We start from the raw sequence: 15,768 nt of genomic DNA on the forward strand, positions 1-15,768 counted from the left end.
AACGACATGTCACCTGTAGTCTATAGGTCAGTACAATACCAGAGATATCAAATTTAAATAGTTTTATTGAAATTTTAACCACGTAAAAATCCAAAAACTTCCCAAAAATGGTATAACTGAAATTTTTGTAGTGAATTGAAGTGAATGGGGAGTGCCGGCGTGTACGCTCCGGCATGAGCAGAGCTTGCCGTATACGCCGGCACTCCCCATTCACTTCAATGGGACTGCACGGAGTGAAAGAAGCAGCCCATTCATTTCTATGGGGAGCGCTCGTATCCCCGCTCCCATAGAAATGAATGGAGCTGCTTTAGACGCCGCTTATTCTGAACGTGTTTTACGTTCAGAATAAGCTAGCGTTTACTCAGTGTGAATTCACCCTTATATTGGACAGAAAAAAAAAATATGCAAATCTAGTCCCCTGGATGGAATTAGGAGAACAGAGTGCACTCTGTACACCACCCTATAGAGGGCAGCATCCTTAACATCATGAACGACTCAGTTATAAAGTCTTTTAATCATAATGTGGATTTAATTGCTAAATCAGTATTTCTGTCCCAAAAGGAACAGATTCCCAACTATGGACAGCGCTGTTTCGGCCTATTGGGCCATCCTCAGCATAGTGTAGGGATACTGATTTAGCATGGTGAGAGACTATGCTGAGGATGGCCCAATAGGCCGAAACAGCGCTGTCCATAGTTGGGAATCTGTTCCTTTTGGGACAGAAATACTGATTTAGCAATTAAATCCACATTATGATTAAAAGACTTTATAACTGAGTCATTCATGATGTTAAGGATGCTGCCCTCTATAGGGTGGTGTACAGAGTGCACTCTGTTCTCCTAATTCCATCCAGGAGACTAGATTTGCATATTTTTTTACCCATAATCCCTAGCGGAGCAGGAATGACTTGTAAGTCTCCGTACTGCCTATGTAGGCGAACACTCTCCCTAATGTGGACGAGTGCCCCCATACCCTTATATTGGACAGTGACTGACAAGGTCTGTAAAGCGCTGCAATAAATGTTGCCACTAAACAAATGAAATAAAAATGTATATATATTTTTTGTAATATAAAAATTTATATCTATACGTATAATTGGCAGATCAGTGATTGTCTTTGCAGGTGTGATGCAGTAGCCCCTCGGTATTGACACTAGGGCAGTGGTTCTTAACTGGGGTTCGATTGAACCCTAGGCCCTATGCACGGTTTATTTTGTATACCAGTGGAAAAAAAAACAATTTTGAAAAAAATAAATAAAAATCATATTTGATTTATCACTAAAGAAGGGTTCGGTACATATGAAACTGGTGGGTTCGGTACCTCACACAAGGTTAAGAACCACTGCCCTAGGGTGACCTCCTGCAGGATACAGCAGTCAGCTTTACTCTACTCCCCCTCTAATAACTATAAGCAGCCACTGTGTGAGGAAAACACTAATTCACTGCTCTGAATTGACCGGCCAATTGCAGCAATCACAATGCAGGGTTGAGAAGAGACCACTTGGCAATAAGTAAAGATGGTCTGCTGTCAGCACCCGTCTACCTGATCGTTGTGTATTTTGCCCCGAGCACCACACTATTACAGTGCATAGCAGGAAGTCACTTCTGCATTATATAGACATAATTACCCTGTAGCCCTAAGTTAAACATCTATACAACACTATATTAAAATTGTGTCACTGAACTTCAAAACCAATTGTGCTAATGCCAACCTCCCACAGCCACACTTCCCCCTTCTCCCCTGTTGTAGTTAGGCTGCCAGAAACCAACGCCAGCAGTAAGTTAAAGGCGCAGAGACTGAACAATTCATTTTTATGCGTAGAGTCATCACATATGATAATGTATGAAAGAAACAGGGCAGGGAGAGGAGAGGCAGACACACAAGTACATGCTGAAGACTTTATTATTATTATAAACAAACACCCCTCTTGGCTAATGCCATATGCAGTAGTCCCACAAAGCCGTGTGTAATGTCAGTGGTATTGTATGTATTCTGGGCTGAGATCGCATGCTTAAAACAGTGCTTTTGCCATGGTGGAAATGCCATGGCAAAAAATGTTGCGTTTTTCAGTGCCTGCAAAGTGGATGGGATTCTGGCTACTCCCACCACACATTGCAGGAAAAAAAAACCTGTAACGAAAAAGCTGCGTTTCGAAAAACACCCACGTTAAAATTGCAACATGTCAATTATTCCTGTGGAAATGCTGGCGATCTATGTATAAACAGGGGAAGGAAGTCTGCAGAGGAAAAAACTCTGGAAAAAACAAAAAGGCTTCCACAGCGGCTTGCTACATGGCGCCATAGCCTTCCACAGTCTACTATAAAAGAATATTCTAGTAAGTTATCTTTCCACACTCACTCTGCAACACAAAAAGTTTTAAAGTGCATATTAGGCTAAGGACCCACATTGTGAAAACGCAGCTTTATTTGTTGCAGATTTTGCTGTGTTTTTGCAACATGGGGCCTTAAAGCCTAAGACGGCAGCATAAAAGCTTTTCTTGCCAATGTAAATGAAGTGCCAATACACATTCAATTCAATGCTTTCCTGTTTTTTTTATTGCTGTTAATTCAAGGAAATACTTTTGCATAAAATTCAAAATCTTCTCTAGAAATATAAGTAACCTTTCCAGTACATAACAGTTGAAATATCAAAGAATATGGTAACATACAAATAACCAGAAGGTAATGTCTCGCTCTTACAGTACAGTATTGTAGAATCCTCTTCGCTTGCTGCTCTGTTATTCCTTTTGTAACCAAAGAAGAGTTTTGTATTACCTTCATTTTGTTCAAATATATCCAAAAATATCTAGAATTTGAAATAAAATATAAGATATTTCTTCTTAAATTAAAGCTTAATAGGAACTAGTAACTAAATGTTCTCAGACATCGTTGGATTTTTTTTTATTAACAAAAAAAAACCAAACAAAAAATAAAAAGTCATTAGCTGTGGAGGACAAGACCTACTTTTCTTCAAGTATTGCAACTGGAGTGGAAGCGAATGTACATTTGTTGACCTATTCTATGGTCTATAACACCATACACGTAGGCTTACATATGTATTTACTAACTCAGTTATACCTGCTGTGAAACGATACTTGCCCGTGTACGAAGGCATCTGAAATAATATCCACCCAGCAATCAGGAATGCAAAAAAATGCTGGTAAAAGGCTGCTGCTTAACATGTCCGCAACTCCCAGATAACCTCAGTGCACAAAGGTAGAAATATTACCTGGAAGAAAGGACTGTAGTGCATATGTTGGCAAGGAGTTTAGGGTAGAAAGTGAGAACAGCAGCATTAGTTTTCTGACATTAACACACAAAGTTTCACACTTTCACATTATGTGTCACACTTAGTGGTAGAACTGGAAAAAAAAACTCTATGGAGCAAAAATAGTCCTCAAAATTACACAGTAAAGGCTTTTAGAATTAAATACTGTCATACATCCTGAGTGTGAATACATTAGACCTGCGGGTGTGATGCACAATAAAAAAAATTAAAGGAGTATTCCCAACTCATGGTTTTATCTTGACCCTGCTGTTGCCTACTGCTTGCCACCTGTCCCGGGATAAGTTATGGGCAGTACAAAGTCCTGGCTGAAATCTCTGGTAGGCAACTTCACACTGCTGGCAAGATGTATGCAGAGATATATTCCAACCTCATCAATGTCAGCAGTGCAACCCAACAGTTCCAAGGCTACTGCAAATGCCCACTATTCATTCCATGGCCTTTAAAGGGGTTGTAAAGGACTTGGAAAACATAGCTGCTTTGTTGGTCACATGGCAATGCCACATCTCCATCCATTAGAATGAACTGGATTGAGCTGCACTATGACCATGTGTCCAACAGACATGAAGTCACTTCCTGAGAAGCAGAAAACAGCCCTGTTTTCAAAGTCCAGCACAACCCCTTTAAATGATGGAAGCCCCATGGAGTGCACTATGGCACAAATCCCAACATGCAGGTAACAGATCCCACCTTCAGTACACACTTGGCTGGACTGAACTAAGCAGGCATGGTCACCACTGCTGGAGAATAGTAGTGGCCATATATATATAGCTTTGTGGACCCCAGGCTAATGGCTAGAAGCTTCCACTCTAAATAGGACCTCTGAGATGGGAATAATTCCTTTAATGTCCTGTGCAGACAATACCCCAAAATCTAACTGGCCTAATATAGATGTAAACTCACAAGCAGTCAGGTAAAGTTAAACGGAAACCTAACACAGGTTATTTCATAGACAAAAACAACATTACAGAATTATCTCAGACAACTCACTGGTACTGGATGCAGACAGGAAACTTGCATTAATCAGATATACAATTGTGAGATATCTTCCAAGTCACGTTTAACATCAACTCACAGTAGGACCACAAAAGGAATTCTCCCATTAAATATCTGAAATAAGCCAGGCATTCTGACTTGGAGGACTAGTGCTTTTGTTGTGTAGGTATTTTTCAGCTAACACATTTGCAGGTACAATGACACTTCCACTGTGACGTAAAACTGATTCTCATCTGACAGCACTTCGCATAAAAAACTAAACCGTTGAGGATGTTTGACCTACAGTGGAGGAGCACGCTCATATCCTTATAGAAGATACAAAATTGCATAATGTCCCCAGTTACATCGAATGAATGAAAGCAAGGTGCTGCCATCAAGTCTTAGAATAGATTAAGAATCCTCAGTCTCCTGGTCACAATCCTGTATTACGCTACTCTTCATCATGGCTGCTTCCTGTCTTCAAGTTCAGGGCTCACATTTCATACCCCAGCACTGGGTGAAGCAATGGCGAGAGCATAGCTCCCATTATGAAAAAGCAAGCAAAACTTCTGTACCATAACGTTACAAGTGGACTTGGAGGGTTTGTTTTGTTTAAACACTTTTGTCATATATTTTGTGTGGACTGAAGTCAGTCTGCAGAATCCAAAGAATCATTAGAGGGATTAGGGGGATACCTCAGTCTGAAAGTGCCTAAAATAGGAAAGAAAACTGCTAAGTCAATGCTTACAACGTAGAATTTAGCTTAACAAAAGTATTTAAGGTGGACAAAGAAGCACAACAAAAAAGGCACTTTTTCTAAGGATGGAGAATCCAAGAATTGGAATACAGCCCTGTAAAACACAACATTCACAGTGCTACTGTACGCTTCAATATGGGGGCTCCCATTTGATCTTTCTCTCCATTTCCAAGGCTGCACATGTCATATAGCAGACACAGAGAGAGTCACAGAGGCACAAGAGTTGTAAATGATTAGGCACAAATGAAATACAAATCATCAGGACGGGGGATGGGTTTACACGTTTAACTCTCTCTTTAAACAGGGCTAGTAATACAAAATGTTTCAATGGCGACAGATCGGCACCATCGCAGACAGGTATGCGAGCAGTACACATTCACACAGACACACAGCTAAATTACTGCCAGGAAAGGAAAGACAAGACAGTTAGAAACATGTCCTCTGGGAACTATCACGATTACCTTGCTGACAGGCCTCCATTGATGGCTGTTTACAGTCCTGTGCATAATGGCCATTTATCCCACAGTTATAGCAGGATATATTCCCATTTTTCTTAGTCACTGATCCATTAGTGTTGCTGACAACATTATTTGCGGGGTACATTGGATACAGCCTAGCAAAACTTGCCATCTGTTGCATGCCATAGTTGGCCTGACCCCCAAGCACAGGGTCGTGCATCAGTCCATTGGTGTAAGGAGCCTGATGAAGGAAGACCGGAAATTGTGTTCCATTGCTCTGGTGTGCTTGGTTGAGGTAGGAGTTATTGCAAAGTGATGGAATAAAAAGGGGAGGAACTCTTGTATACATCTGCCCAGTGATTGGATTAGGATAGTAGAAATTGCCAAAGGGTAGTCCCCCACTATTTCCACATCCACATCGCCGTCCACAGGACCCACATGCTCCTTGTCCCATTTGCTGAGGTGGCGGGAGTGTCCCATTTGTGCTCGTATTACCAACAGCAGCACTAATGAAGGAAGTGCTATCGCTCTGTGCAGTACTGTGAGTTAATGCCGGACTTGGACTGGGTGCTGGTCCAGGACTATGGGTGGGAATTGTTGGAGGAATAGACTGTAACTGAGCAATACTTCCACTAACTGGCTGAGTGACGGCAGCAGTTACAGAACCATTCAGACCATTAGGATTTGGTGAGGGCACCGCACCATTTGCAAGTGTTGGTACAGAAAGAGGGAAAGCAACTGTTGAAGGTGCTGTGGGCAAGTGGGTGGCTGAGAGAACCAATTTCATGTTTGTATTCGCAGGCAATGTGCCAGCACTTCCATCCAGATGGGGTCCAACCTGATTAAGACTCGCAATTTGTGAAATTGGTTTAGCTAGTGGATCTGAAGCAGTCACAGGAGAGGCTGGAAACCCACTTGGACTGTTAATCGATATAAAACCAGAGGTGGCCGTTCCTAGGCCTAAGTTAGTCTGTGGTGATCCATTAAGTGTACAGTTATCCGATGGCCCCTGAGTTGGTAATTTCATCCTATGGACTGGGATATGCAGAGCTGGACTGCTGGGTTGACAATTACGAGGGAGAAAAGTGGAAGGGAGAGGCAGAGTGGAAGCAAGCAAGTCAATACATTTTTCAGGTTCTCCCACAACAGAAGCTGCAGATGGAGCCACAATTCCAGGAGAATTCTGGTGAAATACTTCTCTCACAGGGGACATGGATACAGGACTAATAATCATACCAAGAGGCTTTCCATCTGAGGGTATGGATGATGGAATACCATGTTCCAATTTATCTGCACCACTTGGCATTGCACAATGCAATGAAGGCAAAAGATGAAAATGTGGGAACTTGGAATTGTTAATGGTCTCAGTAGTATTGTTGTCATTGTTAAGGTGCTCAGACAATTTGGCAGTGGATGCTTTAACTGCTCCCAATGTTGTGAAACCAGAAATAGGTTTTGTGGAGTCCTCAGAATTACTGTCTGTATCTGTGAAAAAAACAAAAAAAAACAAAAACAAAGCAAAAACAACATTAAATCTAAACTGAGAGAAAATCGAAAGTATAACATATATAACAGTTAGGGCAGGTTCGGTCTGCTTTAGGCAATCCTGCCGGTTTCAGTCTTCTGCCCCGAGAAACTTGACAGGGAACGGAAACCCAGCAGTCAATTTTCAAACCCATTCGCTTGAATGGGTTTGTAAAGTGACCATTCGTGAGGGTTTGGGCCTGTCCACGGTGAAACCGTAGTCCTGCATGTCTGACAGTTTGGGCAGTTTTAGCTGCAGGTAAATCTCCTGCTATATATAGGTGTATATTTATTTATACACACAAATACCTGAAGCTAAAACAGCCAAAACTGAAAACTGACCAGACCCAAATAGCTACTTGCTTACTGTTTTAAAAACGACCTGCTGTGAAGCGTTTTTTTTTTTCTTTTTTTGATTGCTATAGTAAACGTGCTTTAAAGGGGCTCTGTCATTGACAAAAGGTGTTTTGAGATACTGATACGCCTGAACAGCCTTTAAAAAGGCTGTTCAGGTGCTGCTCCTGTTTTCCAACAGAACCCCCCCTTCCCCCCGTTTTTCTTAAATATTGGTAAAACTGATATGCTAATGATGCTCACCGAGCATCCTGGGCGTTCCCCATGGCCAGCGAGCAACCCCTGCGTCATACCTCTTTCATGCCCCCTCCATTGCTTATGCCCTCCTCCTCACTTGCTGTAACCGCCTCCATCCTCCGTCCAGTCTCGCTCTGCGCATCAAATTCCGTTCTGAGCGCTACTGCCCGAGCGCCATTTTGTTATAGCTCACTATAAAACAGCATATTGAGCAGTATGCAGAGTTCTATAGGGAGCTACAAGAAAATGGGCTCCGGCATGCACAGCAGTGCTCAGAACAGAGCGTTACTGTGCATGCCCAGGATTTGAAGCGCAGGAGCGAAACTGGAGAGAGGTGGTGACAGCAAGTGAGAAGGAGGGCATAACTGAACATAAGCAATGGAGGATGCATGAAAAAGAGTTATGATGCAGGGGGGTGCTTGCTGGCCGTGGGGAACACCCAGGGTGCTCGGTGACCATCATTAGAAAATCGGTTTCATCAATATTTAAGAAACATGGGGGGGGGGGGTCTTTGGAAAAAAAACTAGTGCCAGCACCTGAATAGCCTTTCTAAAGGCTATTCAGGCATATCAGTATCTCACAACACGTTTTGGCAATGATAGAGCCCCTTTAAAATTGTTTTAAACTTTCCATATCAATGTGATAGGTAGCTATAAAGTTCTTAACTACATTGTTATGCTAGGTTCACACCATCAGTGTAAATAAATCCCATTCTATGATGGACACAAAAGGAAATGGGAGGACCCCATTGAACAGATGAAAGCTGCAAATACCCTGTGAAATGATCACCACCAAGAAACAGATCACCAGCTTTTAAGATAATGGTGCAACTTTATATCTTCATGGGACTGGCTGTTCATTTGAATGTTTCCTGAAAGCCTCAAAACCTTTAATAGCTTTAGTAAACAATTTACAGCATCATTTTCTACACATAAAACAGACAGTGGGTGAATGGCATGCATCAATTCACACTGAATATACACAAACTTTGGAAGCGCATGCATTTGTACATACATTATCACAATCCGTAATAAGCGGTGGCATCATCAAGGTCTACAAGTAACAGAACTACTACAATATTTATGGAATGGAATCATGAAAATCTACCAGTCCTAAAACCATGTCTACCATATTATCTGTTTATCTATACCATGTTCTACTTCACATCCACCAGACATATATATAGATTTTTGTAAATGTATTATATCACAGAAGCTATCCCCCTCCTAAATGCCAACCTCTGTCTTTCTCCTCTTCACTCTCAAAGCTCTCTCTCCTGTTATGGCGGGGACTAGGTGGGGAACTGTAACTCTCCGAAGAGGTTTCTCCACAAGTTTCATGACCAGACCCAACTTCCAATGTTGGATCTAAAAATAAAACACACAAAAAAAATATTCTTTCAAAGCAAGATAAGCAATCCAAAGTAGGTATTTTAGGTGTACTATATTCCTTGGCTTGTTGTGTTACATTCACAACAGACATCTTCACTTGCAGAAAGTAAAGTTGATGTTTGTTTGTAATTAAACTGGCTGTACATATTTTTAATTGCTGTTGGTTCAGCTGTCATTCAGACAGACATTCCATTCAACCTTCCCCAATAGACCATACTAGCTCAAACAAGGTTATCATCAATAGGGACAGAGGAGCGGGAGGTAAGTCGCTTCCAGACAACAATCCTAGAATCCTAGAGATTGTCCAAAATTGAAAGTTAACAAGCGCAATCTTTTAATCGCCACCCTAGACAGTACGTATTCAAAAAAATTTGGAACTACACCATATACACTAGATGGGTGGCTGGACCAGCCAAAATAAGCAGGCTTGGAAGACAGTAACGTGTATAGCCAACTTATGTAAATTATGTAAATGCCTTTATCTTACACATGATTTCAGGTATTAAAGTGTCCATACTATATACTGATTTTCATGACTACTACTGATTTTCAGAACTGAAATATTAGGGAAGAATACCATATATATGCCCTAAATATAAATATATAAACTCAATAGACATCACAAGGACAGAGTTAATTTCTAAAAATGAAATGACCACGGTGAATTAATAAAGCAAAAAGGGACAATTTGCCAATAAAGTACAAAACATGCTAGACAAGATAAAGATTCTAAGTGTAATAATTACCTTTACAAGCCAAGATCCTAAAGTTAGGAGGTGGTTTCACCCCGTTGGCTTTGTATATTGTCCGACCATTTGGTTTCTGAGCATTTCTGCAAAAATTACAGAGAAAAAAACCCAAACCATATCAGTGAAAAGATTGGGGTCATGAGACAAAGCAATAGCACTATATATATAGTTTTTGAAATTATATTTTTCCATTCAGGCAATTTAATCAAATCTTGCATTTTTTTGGTGATACATAAGGTGTTTTTTTTTTTGTTTTTTTTTTTAATACATGGATTAGTGTACAGAACAACAGGACGGTTTCCCACATTTTTCTCCCTTCCTTTTTAAAAAATAAAAAAATAGCACAGTTCTAGTTTTTTATTTTTTTTTTTAAATAGTTTTACCTCTCCAGTAGAGACTTTTATGTAGGTAACAATTTTAAGTCATCACCATTGATGAGGACATAGTAGTACAACCATTTTTATTTATAAAAAAAAACAAAAAAACCCCCACAACATTAAAACACACTGCACCTTAAGATTATAGTAGACTTTTGGGGGCATTTTATACTTTCACTTGCAGCTAATTTTTGATTTTCAGTTTTTGCTCCTCATCATCATGGTAATATCATCATCATCATCATCATCATCATCATCGCAACTTGCTTAGCTGCACACACAGTGCTCACAGATTGTAATAAACCATGGCTACATCTGGCTAAGTTAAGTGCCTTGCAAAGTTCATTGCTGACCTACTGGACGTATATGGTCAGTCAACAGGCGGTTGACAAGCATTTCAACCGTAAAAATGTAGACTAGGCAGTCAAACAGTTTAAACACACAATTTAGCATATTTTACTCTATTCACTCTTTTCCTTTAAGCCACTTCCATTGTCTAGTGAGGCATCATAAATGCTTGTTGTGACATACTTCATGTTCATCAGAATTTGGCCTCAGTTTGATTATTAAATTTGTTCCATTATCCTAAGTGTAGGCCATCTGCACATTGAGCAGCTCAAAACTAAATACCAAAATTGAGAAAAAACCAATGTCACCATCTGAGAACAAGAACTGCGACTAAAAAACATCAAATAAGTTAATCACGCTTACCTATCTGAGGAGTCACGTCCTACTGGATGTAATATCAATTTATCCACTGGTCGCTGTTATAGAAAAAACAATTCAATTTATTGAAGTATAACAAACATAATGACATACAATAAAGAACATGTAATAACATGTATCTGCAGAGTACCGGCAATATAAAAACTATTTTAATATTACCAGACTGCCATGACCTTGAGAGGAGTTCCACTAATAATGGAGGTCCAGATGAACAAACTGCTAGACCTTTACAACCTTATCTATAATAGCATACTTATGCTCAAAGTTTCAACTCATTTGAAAGTCTTTGCACATCCAAACTATGTATGTTAAGCAGATGGAAGATCCAGAAATGCCTGCCATGTGACTCACATTAAACTAAAGACAAGTGCTACGTTTAAGTGTAACTAAACTTTTGGACAACTTGTGATTTTCTGTCAGTGATTAAAGGGATTCTACCATTAAAAACTTTTTTTTTTGTCGTTGACACATATAAATAGCCTTAAGAAATGCTACTCTTCTCCTACCTTTAGATGTCTTCTTCACCCCATCGTTCGATTAAAATTTCGTTTTCCGTCGGTATGCAAATGAGTTCTCTAGCAGCAGGCCCCAGCGCTCAAACAGCACTGGGGACGTCCCCAATTCTGCGAGAGAACGCTCCAGCGCCGCCTCCATCTTCTTCTGGAACGTCGTCTTCATGAGTCTTCTTCTGGCGCAGGCCGTGAAACTTGTAGTGCAAAAAAAATACAACGTAGTCCACAGCCGACCGCTCATGCACATGAATGGAATCCTTGAGTGCAAGGTCAAAAGCCTCCCGGGTTAGGATGACATTACAAAAGCAAAACAAAAAAAAATGGATGTCCAGCATAACAAGGAAATACCAAAATTTTTTAAAACATAACTTTTAATGAAAAGGCAAAGTCCATATAAAAATCATCACAAGAGACAGAGTGCAGAAAAATGTTGAAAAAAATTCATGAAGACATATCAAACGAAAAAAACAGGACCAACACTAATACCGAAACTGTTGACGCTGACGCGGTTCCAGTATTAATGTTGGTCCTGTTTTTTCGCTGTTTCATGAATTTTTTCAACATTTTTCTGCCCTTTGTGTCTTGTGATAATTTTTATATGGACTATGCTTTTTCATTAAAAGATATGTTTTAAACATTTTTGGTATTTCCTTGTTATGCTGGACATCCATTTTTTTGTTTTGCTTTTGTATTGTCGGTGAAACTTGCAGGCCTAGGACCGAGCGGCCTTGTTTCTTGTGGCCGTGGGCATGTGCAGTCAGCTCTGCCCGAGGCCTACAAGTTTCAAAACCGGAAGAAGACGCATGAAGACAACGTTCAAGAAGAAGATGGAGGCGGCGCTGGAGATTTCTCTTGCAGCATTGGGGACGCCCCCAGTGCTGTGAGAGCTCATTTGCATACCGACGGAAAATGGAATTTTAACCAAATGGTGGGGCGAAGAACAAATCTAAAGGTAGAAGAAGAATAGCCTTTCTTAAGGCTATTCCGACGGGTTAACGACAAAAATAAAGTTTTTAAATGGTAGAATCCCTTTAAGTCAATCATAAATTTAGTAATATACTTTAACAAATTTTGGATCATTTCTGTGAAATCCTACATTTTTCACTCTTCCCTTGTTCCTGTATTGAGAGCTATTTCTGCTTATCAGTGAATGTTACTATGTATGGGGCGGTGTAAAATGTAAAGAAAATGAGGATGGGAGGGTCACTTCAAAAAGTTATATCTCGGACAAAACATACAAACTTGCTTATGATGTCATATGAAAGCGCTGAATGAATGAATCTCCTCTATACAAGTTATTTCCAGAGATATCACTGGTTGAAAACAGTCAAGATTGGGATTTTTATATCATTTATTTGGAGCCATATCTCAATAAATACCATATTTTCCGGCATATAAGACGATCCCCAACTTTTTCACTTAAAATAGAGTTTGCGTTATACCCTCCATATCTTCTGTGGGGTACCTCTTCTTATTGCACACTTACCCCTTAGTATACTCTTTAATGCTTTTTTACTTGCTTTCCAGTCCCGAACCATCTTTTCCGTAAAGGAGGGTTCACACTACTGCTGCTGTATGCCCCGGGGTTTCCGTCCTAAACCCCAGAGAAACTAGATAGTTGACAGCTTGCCGGCGGTCTGCCTTACAACCCATTCATTTGAATGGGTTTTAAAGAAAACAACCGGTGGTCATATGCGGCCTCTCCGCCTGGAAACCGTTTTGCACGGACAATCTGGTGGGGCCAGATTTCCTGTAGTTATACCATTTTAGGGAATGTCTATTACTTAGATGACCTTTTATTTAAATCAGATGCGAAAAAATGGCGGTTTGACACTTTTGATTTTGACATTCACCGTACAGGAAAAATATTTTATAAATAGACCGGGGAATACATGTTTATTGCCGTCTACGGGAGATTCTATACATTACTAATGTGGCTGGTCATAGTAATATTGCTATGACAGGTCTAGGAGCCTTCAGCAACATCGCCACGCAGGAGCCAACCTGCAACTTTAAAGGCATGGGGCCGGTGGGGATCGGCCCCGGGGACTATTTTTACACTTTGGAGGGGGGGAATTTTAAGTATTAATGCATTAGCTTCTGCAGCAGAGAGGCCGCTATTAGCTTCAAATACCTGGCATCCGCTGTAATAGCACGGCGAATGCCGGGGAGAGAGTGTGCAGCCCAAACTAGTGCTGGGACCGCAGCATCGCTTCACTCCTACCTCTGCAGGAAGTCAGTGGTGGCAGGAGCGTGGCAATGTTGCGATCCAGCTTCCCCCGCCAACATACACCCGGTGTATAAGACAACCCCAAACTTTTCAGAAGATATTTAGGGGTTAAAAAGTCATCTTACACACCGGAAAATACAGTGATATAAAAATCCTAATTATGACCGTTTTCAACCAGTGATATCTCTGGAAATAATTCAGATAGCAATGCAAAATTATCTCCTCTTTCATATGACAAGAAAAGCAAGTTAGTACATTTTATAATGTCTTTTTCTGTAGATTTTAAACAGCACCATACTCCATACACAGTAACATTCAGTGAGAGGTAGAAAAACGTCAATACAGTAAAAAGGGAAAGAGTGGAAAAAATACAAGCTTTTACAAGAAGGAGAAAAAAAACACGTTAAAGTATATTACAAATTGTATACCAAAAAAAAAAAATCAAAATTAATCTGAAAGTTTAGTTATTCCCTAAGGCCTTATTCACACCAGTGTACTACACATACACAACACTGGGACCGAAGCAGTTGGCTTAGACTTTGATGGGAGCCGAGTTATAGTATTGTGCCCGTCCACTAAACAGGTAACTTGGGAAACTGCTCGCGATCCAGTGTTGTGTATGGTACAGAAGTCGGAAGTAGCCTTGTACAGTTGATTAGTGCGGGGCCAGCTGTCAGCCCACTGCCAATCAGATATTTATGGCACCCTAAGGGATCAGCCATGAAAACATAAATCCTGGACAATCCCTTTAAAATGGACTGTCCAAAGAATGGACATGCATATATCCCCATTTTTTTTCTACAATCGGCTGTGTGGCGGCTGTTACACAGTAGTTTTTTTGTGAACATTTATGAATATAAACAATGCGTTCACTAAAAGTCTCTGCAAAACAGACTGTGTGAGCTAAAACGTAGTTCTCTTTATGTCCACATCAACTCACATTTCCAATCTCAGAATTGAAAGTTACCTAGTAAAAGACAACTGAAAAACTGTAGAAACATTTAGAAAGGTTCTATAGTATAGGATGTTCTCTGACCTGGTGTCCAACGCTTAAATAATGCTCAGATGTGCACTTATTCCTGCTCCAGTCTTTACCATTCTGTTCACCATGTGGCACACGAGTCCCATCACAAGGAGAACTTTTTGTTGCAATAAAACTGATGAGATAAAAAGGAAAAAAAATTCTCAGTAATGTAAATGTAACTACAAGATAACGTTCTGTGCTATGTATTGATCGTATGTAATTTTTCTTCTTTTACAAAAATACTAAAATGGCATGTTAATAAATGTTTCAATATTTTTGCTCAGTATAGCCATTTATTCATTCCAGAATACAATGCAAGTATCAGTTTTCACATTAGGTTTCATACACATTGCATTAGTTAGGTAGGGTTCCATTTAAAAAAATAAAAGGACACCTATCATAGCAGAAAGAAATGGACAGTAACTGATGGCTACCAATTACTATCTGTTGCCCATAGACTTCGATGTTAAGAAAAGTCCTGCAGGTAAGTTTTTTTTGTCTGCTTGAAAAAACGGACATGGGTGTAAACGAACACTAAAGAGCACAAGATAAAATCCCATTGAAACTAATGGAAATTTCAGATGGACCAACTAGTCTCCCTTGCTAAAATCTTGTACGGACAACAGCCATGGACTTACTTAAAGGGGTTCCATCAGCAAAATTACGCTGTATAAGCCCTATATATGCCTGAATAGGCATATTCAGGCACCACTAATCTTATTTTAACCCCCCCTCCCCATAACATAAGTAACCTCTAATATGAGGTATAGTGTAGTGTCCTCCTCCCCTTTTGATATTAGCGAAAGTGGTATGCCACTCCATTGTGCGATGCTGTGTACTGAGCCTCAGAGGCACGAGCTATATATATCCTGTGCTCTTTACTTACTGGATCATCTTAGTCTTGGTGCAGATGCTATTTGTTTACCATTAGCCTTATTCTCAGGGAATGGTGCCATATAACGTCCTAACACCTGACTTGGCATTCGATGATGTGGATGAGCGGGAGTGAGGAGCCTTAAGTTTATAAATCAACATATCCAGTGCTAACCCCATGGCTGTCTTTTCATGATGCGGTCACGCTGCTAGATGCTACTGAGGGGCTAAAATATGCCTTGGTAGCTGTATATAACCACCCATAATGATGCTAATATAAAAGCAATATACCTACC

General features: G+C 40.2%; 1 protein-coding gene across 2 annotated transcripts in view; it reads right to left on the reverse strand.

Moving 5' to 3' along the window:
* Positions 1 to 2,540: 2,540 nt before the first annotated feature.
* ZCCHC2 (zinc finger CCHC-type containing 2) overlaps positions 2,541 to 15,768 on the reverse strand; it is a 40,573-nt gene continuing 27,345 nt past the window's right edge. Inside the window, exons 9-14 of one of the 2 annotated variants that reach the window (XM_075270881.1) lie at positions 14,612 to 14,732; positions 10,819 to 10,871; positions 9,728 to 9,813; positions 8,829 to 8,957; positions 5,479 to 6,960; positions 2,541 to 4,971 (exon numbers count right to left, since the gene is read on the reverse strand). In XM_075270881.1, the coding sequence (XP_075126982.1) occupies positions 4,910 to 4,971; positions 5,479 to 6,960; positions 8,829 to 8,957; positions 9,728 to 9,813; positions 10,819 to 10,871; positions 14,612 to 14,732 (1,933 nt within the window). In that variant the 3' untranslated portion in view covers positions 2,541 to 4,909. The remainder of the gene's footprint in view (positions 4,972 to 5,478; positions 6,961 to 8,828; positions 8,958 to 9,727; positions 9,814 to 10,818; positions 10,872 to 14,611; positions 14,733 to 15,768) is intronic. The other variant, XM_075270882.1, reaches the window with a different exon arrangement.

This window comes from Leptodactylus fuscus, chromosome 4, assembly GCF_031893055.1.
Source record: "Leptodactylus fuscus isolate aLepFus1 chromosome 4, aLepFus1.hap2, whole genome shotgun sequence".
In the NCBI taxonomy this organism is placed as follows: domain Eukaryota; kingdom Metazoa; phylum Chordata; class Amphibia; order Anura; family Leptodactylidae; genus Leptodactylus; species Leptodactylus fuscus.